The sequence below is a fragment of the Branchiostoma floridae genome, chromosome 18, assembly GCF_000003815.2.
Source record: "Branchiostoma floridae strain S238N-H82 chromosome 18, Bfl_VNyyK, whole genome shotgun sequence".
NCBI lineage: Eukaryota > Metazoa > Chordata > Leptocardii > Amphioxiformes > Branchiostomatidae > Branchiostoma > Branchiostoma floridae.
Genome location: NC_049996.1, coordinates 16,874,292 through 16,887,761, shown reverse-complemented (window position 1 = coordinate 16,887,761; position 13,470 = coordinate 16,874,292). Strand labels below are relative to the sequence as shown.

The following is a 13,470-nucleotide window of genomic DNA, read 5'->3' as shown; positions in this document are numbered from 1 at the left end:
GAGATGTTAAAGAAATCACTGCAGTTCAAACGCTGATGGTCTTTCTGCACATATTTCGAGTATCTTTTCTCTATATTTTAGCATTATTTCTAAGTGCAGATCTACGGTAACTACTAGGGCTGGAATCGGTACAGCGTACCGGTACAAAACCGTTTTTTCTTATTGGACCGGTCCAGAAAAAACGGACCTGAAAAAATTAGTTGGACCGGATGTTGGACCGATTGGAAAATTAACAGATTATTTTATCAGGCATTTACACCTTTTGGCGCTTGCAGGTGGAAGAAAATAACAACAGTGAAGTAGAGTAGAGTTTGTAGTAATTTCTACTAAGTTTTACAGCCTAAGAAGCACCGTTATAAATAGGGGAAAGTGTCATTTAGTGGAGCTCAAAGGTATACAACAGTCCAGCAAGAGATCTTGACTACAAGAGATGTTAAAGAAATCACTGCAGTTCAAACGCTGATGGTCTTTCTGCACATATTTCAGAGTATCTTTTCTCTATATTTTAGCATTATTTCTAAAAGTGCAGATCTACGGTAACTACTCTCGCCTGTAGCTGCCAGGAAAACCATCTACAGTATCAGCCTATCACTACACAAGGGCTACTACTTCTTAATACCTTTGACGAGAAGTTGGGCGGTGCAGGCGGCCTGTCCGTAGTCGTTGGTCAGCTGACACGTGTAGTCTCCTCCGTCCGAGGGCTGGACCTGCGAGATGACGATGCTGGACATGTTCTTCGATTGGTCGAAGACGACCTTCCTCCGCGTGTCTGATCGGATCTCCGTCCCCATGTGCAGCCAGGTGACGTTCGGTACGGGAGAACCGGTCACCATCGCGTCAAACCGCGCCGGATCCCCGTCCGCCACGGCAGCGCTGCTGGGAAACTTGGCGAAGTTCGGCGACTCTCCGGTGACGAGCTTCACCTTCTGCCCGGGAGGGTAGACTAGAAGCTGCGCGGTACAGGCGGCTTCTCCGAAGTCGTTCCTCACCCTGGCTGTGTAGTCCCCTGAGTCCGACTGCTGAACACTCTCGATGAGCAGCACGTGCTGCCCTTTAGCCTTGTTAGAGATGACTTCTCTTCGCTGGTCTTGTTTAAGGTCCTGGCCATTGTACTGCCATATAACGGTCGGCTCTGGGTTGCCCGTGACGACGACCTCAAACCTCGCGGCGCTGCCGTCCTCCACAGCTTGGCTCTCCAGCATCTTCGCAAAGTTTGGGGACTCGCCTTTCACCATCTTGACTTTCTGGCCAGGTGCAATGACGTGCAGCTCTGCAGTGCAAGCTGCCTCGCCAAACTGGTTACCCACTCTTGCTGTGTACTTCCCTGCATCAGCCTTTGCTAACTTCTGTATGACCAGAACGTGGTGATGGTTTGCAGAGTCTACACTGATCTGATAACGACCGCCTGACTTCAGCTCCTGTCCGTTGTGCAGCCAGGCCACCTCGGGTTCCGGACTTCCCGTGACGATGGTCTCAAATCGAGCTGTGCCACCCTCTTCTACTGCCTGAGAGTCAGGCATCTTCCCAAAGTTTGGCGGCTCCCCTTGAAGTGTGGTGCCGGTTTCGACGATGTGTTGAGATGTGCCTTGAACCACGGTCGTGCCCTGGCCACCCTGTACCATCATTCCTTGGCCACCTTGTACCATAGTGATCTGGCCACCTTGTACCGTGGTACCCTGGTCTCCACCTTGTACCATAGTGACCTGGCCTCCTTGTCCAGTGTTCTGAGTCGTCCCTCGAGAGGCCTGGACCCTTTGACCAGCCGCTATAATGCTCTGAGACAGTCCCTCCATACCGGGTTTACCCTGTGCGACTTGAACAGTTTGACTGCCTCCTGTCACATTCTGCACTCCTTCTTGCACTATTGTGACTTTCTGACCACGAGGGTACACCAGGATTTGTGCTGTGCACTCGGTAATGCCAAAGTCATTCTCCACCCTGGCCGTGTAGTCGCCGGAGTCTGCCTCCTGCACTTGTTGTATCATCAGGAGGTGAGATCCTGTCGCGCTGTCCACAGAAATCTTCCGTCTAGCGTCTCCCTTTAGCTCAACCCCGCCAAACAACCACGTCACGGTTGGTTCAGGGGTTCCACTGGTGATGATATTGAGCTTTGCAGCCCCACCTTCTTCTACTGCCTGGCTTTCTAACATTTGTGCAATGTTAGGAGATTCCCCTTGTATCATAGCACCCTGGCCTCCTTGTACCATCGTCACCTGGCCACCTTGTACCATAACTTGACTACCACCTAACACGGTGCCCTGGCCACTCTGAACCGTCTGGCTCTGGATGACTTGAACTGCCTGGTCTCCTCCTGCGATGGTCTGTGGCGCCCCTCGCGAAGCCTGAACCCTTTGGCCAGCCGTTATGATGCTCTGCGACAGTCCTTCCATACCGGCTTTGCCCTGTGCAACCTGAACAGTTTGACCTGTTGTGCCTTGCGCAACCTGGACAGTTTGGCCGGTTTTACCCTGCGCAACTTGAACAGTTTGACCACCTCCCGCAACATTCTGCACTCCTTCTTGCACTATAGTGACCTTCTGGCCAAGCGGGTACACCAGGATCTGTGCTGTGCACTCCGCAATGCCGAAGTCATTCTGCACCCTGGCCGTGTACTCGCCTGAATCTGACTCTTGCACTTGCTGTATCACCAGGAGGTGAGATCGTTTCGCGCTGTCCACAGAAATCTTCCGTCTAGCGTCTCCCTGTAGCTCAACCCCGCCAAACAGCCATGTAACGGTCGGTTCCGGGGTTCCACTGGTGACGATTTGGAGCTTTGCAGCTCCGCCTTCCTCTACGGCCTGGCTTTCTAACATCTGTGCAAAGTTTGGAGATTCTCCATGTACCAGCTGCACCTGTTGACCAGGAGCGTAAACATGTAGGCTGGAGGTGCAGGCAGCTTCTCCAAAGTCATTCCTCACATTAGCAGTGTACTCGCCGTCGTCTTCACTCTGTACCTTGGGTATCACTAGAGCGTGAAGATGCCTTGCCTGGTCGTACTGGAACTGCCTTCTTTGGTCTGGCCTGATCTCCTTCCCGTTGTGATACCAGAAGACTTTAGGCTCAGGATTTCCACTCACAACAATCTCCAGTCTAGCCGTGCTGCCCTCCTCTGCAGCTTTGCTTTCTAGCATCTTCAAGAAGTTTGGCGCCTCTCCTTGGACCAGCTTCACCTTCTGCCCTGGTGGCTGTACAAACAGCTGCCCTGTGCACCCGGCCTCCCCGAACTTATTCATCGCCTTGCAGGTGTAGTTTCCTTGGTCTGACGGCTGAACCTTCTCGATAACAAGCGCGTAAAGCTGCCGTTGTGCATCCGCGATGACTTTCCTTCTCTGGTCGGGTTTGATTTCTACCCCGTTGAAGAGCCAGGTAACAGTGGGAGCAGGAGAGCAGCCCACTCCTACTTCCATCCGAGCAGTGCTGCCATCTTCAACAACCTGCCCACTCAACATCTTTGTAAAGTTGGGGCCGTCGCCTTCCACTGTCTGCCGCTTTACCTGCTTCTCTTGGAAGAGAAGCTGAGCGGTGCAGGCTGCCTCTCCCAAGGCGTTTATGACCTGTAGGGCGTACTCGCCAGAATCTGACACCACCAGTTTGGTGATGATTAGCACACAGCGGCCTGTTTTCCTGTCAAGCTGTATCAGGTGTCTCTGGTCTCCCTTGATCTCAACACCGTTATGTAACCAGACGATTTTTGTGTCAGGAGAGATGTTGACGACGGCTTCAAACTTCGCCCGCTCCCCGAGCACTGCAGTCTGACCCTGTAGCGTCTGTGTAAAGCTTGGTGCTGAAGTTGAGCCGTCCACGGTTTCACTGATCTTGGGGCCTGGTGCGGCAGCCATCGCTGCCTGTTGCACGACTTGTGTGACTTCCTGGTCGATCACCGTTTCATCCACTGTAGAGTAAGGGAGTTTGGTCAGCTTTCTTCCCAGTATGTCTTCATGAAAAGGACATCTTCAACATGCGACAAGGCATGCATTACGTCGCCACACTGGTGCTCGAGAGAGGCTTCTTGAAAGTTCCATGCAAAGTTAGAGATAGGACAGCTCCATGCAAAATGACGCAGTTTGAGATGCGCGTCCTCGAGAAAAGAGACAGATGACACACGAAAAGGGAGTCCTCAAAATGTCGCCATGCAAAAGTAAAATTGTAAAAGGTTCATCATGCAAAAATGCAAAAATTGCCAAGGGGGTTCACTGCAAACGATTTTTTTGTTTGTAATAGTGTAAAGGGTGTTTGTAGAGGAAGGGTGGAAGGTAACGGTTAGCATCACACATTGTTACTTCAACCCTCTATCAGTAGAACAGAAGGATTTTCTCACCTTGTACTGTAAGCTGTGCCTGGCTCTGCACCTGTCCGGCTGGGTTGACAGCCTTGCACAGAATCATCCCTGAATCTTCAGGCAGACACTCCGCAATCACCAAGGAGTACACGTCTCCGAGACGCGACATCTTAAAGTCAGACGTCTCCTTGAGCTCCGTGCCGTTCTTGTACCAGGTGACCGCGGGGTCGGGTTTCCCCTGGATGCGGCACTCGAATTTTGCGGAGCTGCCCTCAGGAGTGGTCTGATTCTGCAGGTCTTTGATGAAGGCGGGAGACACTTGGGTGGGTTTGACCAACTCCGCCTCCGGGACAGCTTCTATAAAACCATAGAGCCACTGTCATACATCACATACAAAACAAAAACTTAGTGTGATTTAAAAACAACTTTACAAACAACAGCAACGGATGTCAAAATCTGCTCAATTTGTCCTCCTAATCAGAAGTATATTTGCATGCGGTACACTTGATATATTTAGAGTATTTTTTTTTTCAATTACCAGCAACATCAACTTTGCAACTGAATTTCAAAGAACATTTCATGCAGAATCACGTCAAACCAAAGCCCGTGCAAAACCAAAGCAATATTTCTATGCATGGCTTGCCTGAGCAGATGATTTGCATTGACAAATGAATGGAGGATTTCTACCACATGTATACTGAAATTCGGTTCAGCAAATTTTGGCCAACAATTCAAAGTAGCTCGTTGCAAACTATGTCTAATCGGAAATACATATATACGTAGCTTTGTCAAGCTTGGGCGACATTATGCCAATAATAGTACAGTAAACCTTCAGGAATGATACAACATGTACAAAACACATTCAGATGTTCGTATGGAATGACGGCACCTACTGTCGACATGTACACTACATATGGCGTGCAATGATATGCTCTAGCATGAAGCACAACGCAGAGAATGAAGGCAGGAAAGTGAGTTACCTGGTAATGACTCGGACTACGAAAGAGGGGTGGGAAAATTCTACAAGATGAAAACGACTCGGTTTTGAAAGAAAAAGGTCCGCCAGAAGGGAGGAAAACTGCAACTTGGAGAAAATTAGCGCTGCCAGAAAAGAGAGGGTTACCAGAGAGAGGGAACATGTTTAGAAATTAGACAAGTTTACAAATACTAAGCAACGCATCTCGCAGGTATTCAAGAGATTAAAGCAATCGGTTGATGCGTGTTCTACAGGTGAAAAGGAGAAAGTTCAAATCTACAGCAGTATTGCACAGTTATTTCTGTCAGAGGCTGTTGCTATAGAGACGAGATGACGATCGTAAGCGGATAAGCAGAGGCAAAATTAATGTTTCTACTTGTAATAGTATCATGAGAGATGTGCAAGACTAAACACAGGGATACATTGTGAAGCAGAGACTGGTGGAGATGCTTAGAACATGGACACTGGATTGATAGATTCTTGTATTCAGTAATGTGCACGGAGATAGAAATATACACTGTTGTCTATGATTATGTTAATGATTTATGTCATTTGCTACGATCAAACTAGATATCTATATGTGCCTGTGAAACGGGTGTGTTACTCTGAAAGTTGGTCAGTTCACACTAGATGCAGGCACCAGTCTTTGCTTTCATGTAGTGAAACAAGTTGCGGCAAGCGTGCATATACGGTGAACATATGGTCCTATGGTTAACGTCTTCCTGAGGTGTTACAGAAAGAGAAAGTGGCGTGAAACTTTTACTTCAGGTGTTCACAGGTGTGTGCAACTTACTCTCCACTTGCAGGTCCGCGGCACACTGGTCTTCTCCGGCCGGGTTGACGGCGACGACCTTGTAGGTCCCCGCGTCTTCAGGGAAAGCTTCGCTGATGTTCAAGACGTAGTACTCGCCTTCCGACATCAGCTGGAAGTACTTGGAAGGCTTGATGGGAGAGTCGTTACGGTACCACGTAACATCCACCTCTGTGGATGGGATAAGCACAACAGTTCAGTACCAAGGACAAAGTGCTGTGTGTTGTTTAGACCTGTACACATCAAGGTACCTAGCAGTAGCTACAGTATGGGAGAATCGTTACGGTACCACGTAACATCCACCTCTGTTGATGGGGGAAGAACAACAGTTCAATACCAAGGACAGGGATAAAGCGCTGTTGTACACTTTGAAGCATAGTGGGCGTAAATTTCAGGGTAATGGACATGCACACATTAAGGTATCTAGTAGTAGTAGCTACAGCATGGGGGATTTGTTACGGTACCACGTAACGTCCACCTCTGTGGATGGGGGAAGAACAACAGTTCAGTTACAAGTACAGGGGCAAAGCGCTGTGACGTAAGTTCCAAAATAATGGACATGCACACATTAAGGTATCTAGTAGTACAGTGTAGCCTGACCCCTGTAGCTACAGTATGGGAGAGTCGTTACGGTACCATGTAACGTCCACCTCTGTGGATGGGATAATCACAGCAGTTCAGTACGAAGGACAGAGACAAAGTGCTGTGTGTTGTTTGGACCTGTACGCATCAAGGTACCTAGCAGTAGCTACAGTATGGGAGAGTCGTTACGGTACCACGTAATGTCCACCTCTGTTGATGGAATAAGCACATAAGTTCAATACCAAGGACAGGGATGAAGTGTTGTTGTACACTTTGAAGCATAGTGAGAGTGAGTTTCAGGATGATGGACATGTACACATTAAGGTAAATAGTAGAAGTAGTATCTACAGTATGGGGGAATCGTTACGGACCTCTGTGGATGGGGGAAGAACAACGGTTCAGTACCAAGGACGGGCAAAGCGCTGTGATGTAAGTTTCAAAATAATGGACATGCACACATTAAGGTATCTAGTAGTACAGTGCAGCCTGAACCCTGTAGCTACAGTATGGGAGAGTCGTTACGGTACCACGTAACGTCCACCTCTGTTGATGGGGGAAGAACAACAGTTCAATACCAAGGACAGAGACAAAGCGCTGTGTGTTGTTTGGACCTGTACACATCAAGGTACCTAGCAGTAGCTACGGTATGGAGAGTCGTTATGGTACCACGTAACGTCCACCTCTGTGGATGGGATAAGCACAACAGTTCAGTACCAAGGACAGGGGCAAAGCGCTGTGACGTAAGTTTCAAAATAATGGACATGCACATATTAAGGTATCTAGTAGTACAGTGCAGCCTGAACCCTGTAGCTACAGTATGGGAGAGTCGTTACGGTACCACGTAACGTCCACCTCTGTTGATGGGGGAAGAACAACAGTTCAATACCAAGGACAGAGACAAAGCGCTGTGTGTTGTTTGGACCTGTACACATCAAGGTACCTAGCAGTAGCTACAGTATGGGAGAGTCATTACGGTACCACGTAACGTCCACCTCTGTGGATGGGGGAAGAACAACAGTTCAGGACAGGGGCAAAGCGCTGTGACGTAAGTTTCAAAATAATGGACATGCACACATTAAGGTATCTAGTAGTACAGTGCAGCCTGAACCCTGTAGCTACAGTATGGGAGAGTCGTTACGGTACCACGTAACGTCCACCTCTGTTGATGGAATAAGCACATAAGTTCAGTACCAAGGACAGGGATGAAGTGTTGTTGTACACTTTGAAGCATAGTGACAGTGAGTTTCAGGATAATGGACATGTACGCATTAAGGTATATAGTACATGTAGAAGTAGTAGCTACAGTATGGGGGAGTCATTACGGTACTATGTAATGCCCACCTCTGAGGATGGGGGAACCACAACATGTACAGTTCAGTACCAAGGACAGGGACAATGCGCTGTTGTACACTTTTTTGTATAATGGATACTAGTAGTCAGCGTTACATGTAGATATACAGTAACAAGTCACATCAACCTCTGTTGAATGGCAAAGGAAATAAGGTAAGTTTCAGTACAATAGACAGGTAGTCACTGTATCTAGTAGTAGTTTGTTTTAAAAGTTTTACTTGTAGAGATACTTGTAGAGATACAATGCCATCATGTAATTCATAGTGGAAGGGAGAAGATCTAACTCCTTGTCCTTTTACATATAGACTTGTAAGCCAAACAAATATTTCATGATGAAGAAGAAACAAAAAGAAAAAAGCAGAACTCTCACCGGTTCCCTCGATCCTGCAGGTGAAGCCGGCCCCCTCTCCCTCGCGGGTCTCGGTGCCCTGGATGGGCTCCACGATGTGGGGGGGTCGCACCTCTTCCTCCATCGCCTCTTCCACTCCATGCTCTGTTGGACAGGCACAAGGGCTCGCATTGGATATAGTCTAATACTTATGTAGATAGTTACCATATGACCTTTGCATTGTGTGTGTGTCTATTACACTTTTCCCAAGATGGGCAGGCACAAGGGCTCAGCATTGGCGTGGATATAATCTAATGCTTATGTAGATAGTTACCATTTAGCCACTTTTCCAATAGTGTTTGCACTCTGTTGGACAGGCACAAGGGCTGACATTGGCTTGGGTATAGTCTAATGCTTATGTAGGTAGTTACCATATAAACTCTGCATTGTGTGTGTCTACCTAACTTTTCCAACAGCGACAAGCGCTTGTCACTGGCTTGGACATAATATAATGTTTACGAATATAACCACCATGTAATCTTTGCATTAAGGGTGTCTTTCCCTATTGTTGGGCATGCACAAGGGCTTGGCATTGGCTTTCATTTAATCTAATACTTGTGTTTGATTACACTGTATAACCTATGCATTGTGTGTTCTATGTCTACCCTCAGCTTAGCAGGTAGGCTGACAGATTATCCTGTGTCTAGGGAACACTGTGTGCACTGTTGGACAGGCAGGGCACAAGAGCTTGGAATTGGCTTGAATTTAGTCTGATGCTTAATATGTAGATTAAATACCTTCTTTCTGGGTATGGAAATACTGGATATACGGTTGTTTAAAACGTTTGTGCATTTTCCAAGCTTTGAGTCAATTATTATAGACAATATCAATCATCATTTCCTTGATCAATCAAGGGGCTATAACCTCCTTTAGATTAGTTGTTAAAAATTCTAATGCTAACCAGGATTAAAGGAAAGACGTGTGAAACTCGATGGGTTGCTACTATATGACCTATATAACAGTGTGTGTTTTAAACCTTTCCATTGCTTACTCAGAAGGAATCCGAATACCCCCTTGTTGAGTGTGTAGATAAAATGATTTTTTTTAGAGAAAATGGCATTTTACTATTACTGATTTTGCACTTAATATGATGGAACAGTGTTATGTTCATGTTCAGTGATTGTTAGCAGAGTATGACCCTAAGCCTATCTGTTTGGGTCACCTTAAAGTGAGTTGATGTGAACTATGACCACTAAGCTTTTATGAGCAGCTATACAACATATACTAAATGCTGCATAAGGCATTAGTATGAGCAGAGTATGACCCTAAGGCCACACCAATTTGTTGGTTCTCGGATTCAGAAAAATGAAAATACAGCAATCAGACATTATGAATTTCAAAGCAACGACCAGGGAGGAAGACTTGAATATGACTGTATTCACTTCTTAAACTGAGCCAAGGTATAACCTTGGTCCTCGTGCTTTGTTTTAATCATGTTTTTCCAGTTAAGCATTTTTTTAAATCTAACCCTTAAACTGCCAAACCCGGATATATCCGGCACACATATACATGTCCTGTGTGCCGCAACGGGATATATCCGGGATGGCGTATTCCCCCGAAGTAGCAACTTTGCGCGTGCGTAGCGCACGAACCCCGGAAGTTAGGGACTTCGGCCTTATTCAGGGGGTTCTTTTTGGAGGTCAGCAGCCAACCCTGGCACTGATAGCATTTTATATTGCTGAAACTTTTTAACTCAGTTTAAGGGTTAAGTCCAAGAACCAAGCAGTCTAATTGGTATGGCCTAAGCCTATCTGCTTGAGGAAGGCATGAAGGAGCATGAAATGCCAGAGGACAGACCGTTCCAACCCACACAACATTTATTGATCAGAGCCACAGAGTTTACAGTGAAGAAAGAGAGAAGCAGAGAGCCGTTTTGGCGAGAAATGAGAAATCGACAGATGGACAAGTTGAGAAGTTTTCTGACAGAAATGGCAGTGGATAGAAGTGGTTTTGAGCAGAAAACATGGCTCAAAGGAGAGAGATGGGAGAAAGAAGGACAGATAGAAATGAAGAACATCAAGATGAGAGAGATGTAGGTTTCCATGCCAACCAGAAAGGTGATAAGAGATGGGGACAAATGCAACATGAAGCAATAATGGGATGTTGTTTGGTCCCATTTGAGGGTGTTTTTTTCTTTCATTTTGCACAGATTGGACAAAATTACACAGAGTAAACTGGATGAAGATGGGGAAGGTGCAGGAAGATGTTTTAGTACAATTTTGCAAGATTTGTGAATTTGAGCCACATTTGGTGCCTCCTACCATGACAATAGGAGAAGTTGAAATGTACATTTCAGCAAGAGAGCAGACAGAAAACAGATGAATAGCACAATGTGCGACAGTCTTGTTATCCAGAAGACACCAAGTTGTCCACGATAGGGTAATAAAATTAGTCATTTTCCCCTTCCTGGCAAGGTCGTTACTATGAGGGGGTTGCTAAGGGGTTCACATCACATGACTAATTTTATTACCCACAATGCACCCTTCCCAGAATGCAGCTGTGATCAGAGTTTTGTGTTGGTGGGTTGGACAGTTTTCGCTGGCGACGGTTAGTCGGTCGTGACCAATTTTATTACCCTACGAGCAGAGCACTTGGTCCTTTTACAGAGGACAGTCAGTGGGAACAACAATGGAAGCAAGGAAAGTACCTTATAGAAATTACAAATCAACCTCGGAAAAATTTTGCAAGGTTCCTACATACGATCTACATAAAGACTTGTTTATACCCTACAAATGAGTCTACATCAAACCAAAGAAAAAGAGATTGATGGAGAACACACACACACACACATGCGGCACACAGTGCCACGCTAGCCAGAATATCTCCCCGGTTACGGTTAAAATCATTTCTCTAAGATCAAACACCCCTATATCTTAGACCTTCATCATCAAAGAAAGTTTCATTCAAAAGAAAAGGCAACTGGGGAAAACTTTGCACCTCAGATTTGGCACCATTTGAAATTTAGTAAAGGAGGCAAGCTCTTGCAAGCCCTTCCCTTGAAATCTTTAGCTGCCTCGTGGAAAGAATCTTAGTGACGATTTTACTTCGGAACAAATGTCTCAAGACACGGATAGCCAAAACCTTGAGACATCTTGGCCTGAGGGGCATTCAGGCTTTCGTCTCTGGAAACCTTTAAGAAATCTTAAAGGTGAGGCCAGCAAAGACTTGGGTTTTCTAATACTAATTTTTTTTTAGAAAACATTTTGTGAATGTATTTGCATGCTAATTTGCTAGAAATAGCTCTTCAAAAACCCGGCAAACATGAAATTGAAAGACAATCCGCACAAAAGTTCCTTGCAGAGTTCTTCAGAATAAAACCTTCCGTATCATCAATGAGAGGAGTAGATTTCCCTAAAGTAGTTGATCTTCCTGTTCTCTACCAACTCATACTTAGTATTGCTGAACAATTTACCCTCGACCAGGAGCTGGGCGGAGCTTGTTGCCATGCCGACGTCGTTGCTAGCGACGCAGGCGTACTCGGCGCTATCCTCGATGGAGGAGTTGATGACCAGGAGGGTGTGGACGTTGCCGTCTGTTACGAACTTGTACTTGTCGCCCTGCTCGATCGGCTGGCCATTCTGAAGGGAAGAATCAATGGTGGTTGTCATGAGTTTCAATTCTATTGAGATTTGGCAAAAATTTGCAAACAACTATACAGCACTGAATGCATGTGGCATAAGCATGGTTATGCTTATGGCAAATGCATTTAAGCCACAATTTCTTGCTTCTTGGGTTTAAAGAAAATGATGGAGAGGAGTTTGTTTGTAGCAAATATCAGGCTTTTTTGTGGTAGTGAAACTAAATATAATTTCAAGAGCCTGTAATGTATGCGTAACAACTAAACCTATCGGTAGCATTGCCACTGTATGTGGGACAATTCTATGATCTGAACTAAAAAGGACATAAAAGTGTGCGGCCTATTCCCAGTATGAACCTGCAGGATACGGCTACTTGATAGAGCGGTGTGAAGACTAGTCGACTGCTGCCTACTCGCATCAGGGACAGGGCAGTAGAGACAACAAATACAGTACTTGGTTACTACTTCTAAAGAAACCAATGGCATACGATAAAAGATGTACATGTACCTTGAGCCAGCTGACGGTGGGCGGGGGGTGTCCTGTCACAGTGCCCTGGAAGCGGATGGGTTCTCCGGCCTCCACGATGTGACTCTTCAGGGTCTGGGTAAACTGGGGGGCGGCCATCTCCAACTCGGCCGCTGTGAGGGGCAGGAAAGGTGCAACATTAGCTGTGAGACTCATCATATACTGTACAGGTGTGGAGAAGGAGTCATGTACAGTCAAACCTGTGCTGATGACAAATCTCCAAGCAGATCCTATGGTAGCATAAGATAGTATCAAAAGCTGGCAGAGGAGTGAAGCCGGCTTAGGAGTGTGTTTCGCTACCACTGCTACATTTGCTAAATGGCAAATGGACACCTTTTGGCTGACTACACTCCTTGGCCAGTTTGGTACTATCTTAAGCCACTGTAGGATCTGCTTGGAGATTACTAATGACCACCTCTGGATAAAACAGATTTGACTGCAGTGACATTCGTCAGGAAGAAGCTGAATTAGAGACCAAGAGATGCAACTCTCATTCATCAACCTTCGCTCATAAGGGTGACCAAGGTTTGCAATTTTTCCAAACTCTACATGAACTGTGTGCAAAAAAAATTCAGAGCAGTCTTAAGGGAAGTCAATGTTAGAATTTATGCCATTTTCAACTGTTTGTACAGGGATTTTGATATTTTTGCTAGGTCACCTCACGGATAAAGGTTGATGAGTTGCAGAGAGATGGTCGTGAGTAGTGTGGTGAGACAGGGAGAACACACATGAGACAAACAAAATACACAACAAACCACAAGGGACACTTCGGACCTCCAAACCTTATACCTTAGGACACTGAGGGGGAGGGGGGGTGTAAAAATACCAGGAAAAGGTTGGAGTTCAATGGTAAAGGCCATGGAAGGGTGGGGACCTTGGTTATTGGGACTTGACATTTGAAAAGTTTATGTAGAGGGCTTATATCTGTATGTGAAAGGTCAGGGTTCATGGGACACCCAAAAAGGATGCTCGTCCCCCTGT

General features: G+C 46.2%; 2 protein-coding genes across 2 annotated transcripts in view; both read right to left on the bottom strand.

The window, feature by feature from the left end:
• LOC118405877 (titin-like) overlaps nucleotides 1-13,470 on the bottom strand; it is a gene marked incomplete in the record, with an annotated part of 208,106 nt that overhangs the window by 105,256 nt on the left and 89,380 nt on the right. The window contains 5 exon segments of the mRNA XM_035805692.1: nucleotides 4,319-4,636; nucleotides 6,049-6,237; nucleotides 8,369-8,491; nucleotides 11,799-11,964; nucleotides 12,472-12,602. Coding sequence (XP_035661585.1) covers nucleotides 4,319-4,636; nucleotides 6,049-6,237; nucleotides 8,369-8,491; nucleotides 11,799-11,964; nucleotides 12,472-12,602 — 927 coding nt within the window.
• Nucleotides 359-2,436, bottom strand: LOC118405882 (myosin light chain kinase, smooth muscle-like). Its single transcript, XM_035805700.1, has one exon. It carries the CDS (start codon nucleotides 2,388-2,390, stop codon nucleotides 606-608), a length of 1,785 nt encoding a protein of 594 aa, XP_035661593.1. The 5' UTR covers nucleotides 2,391-2,436; the 3' UTR covers nucleotides 359-605.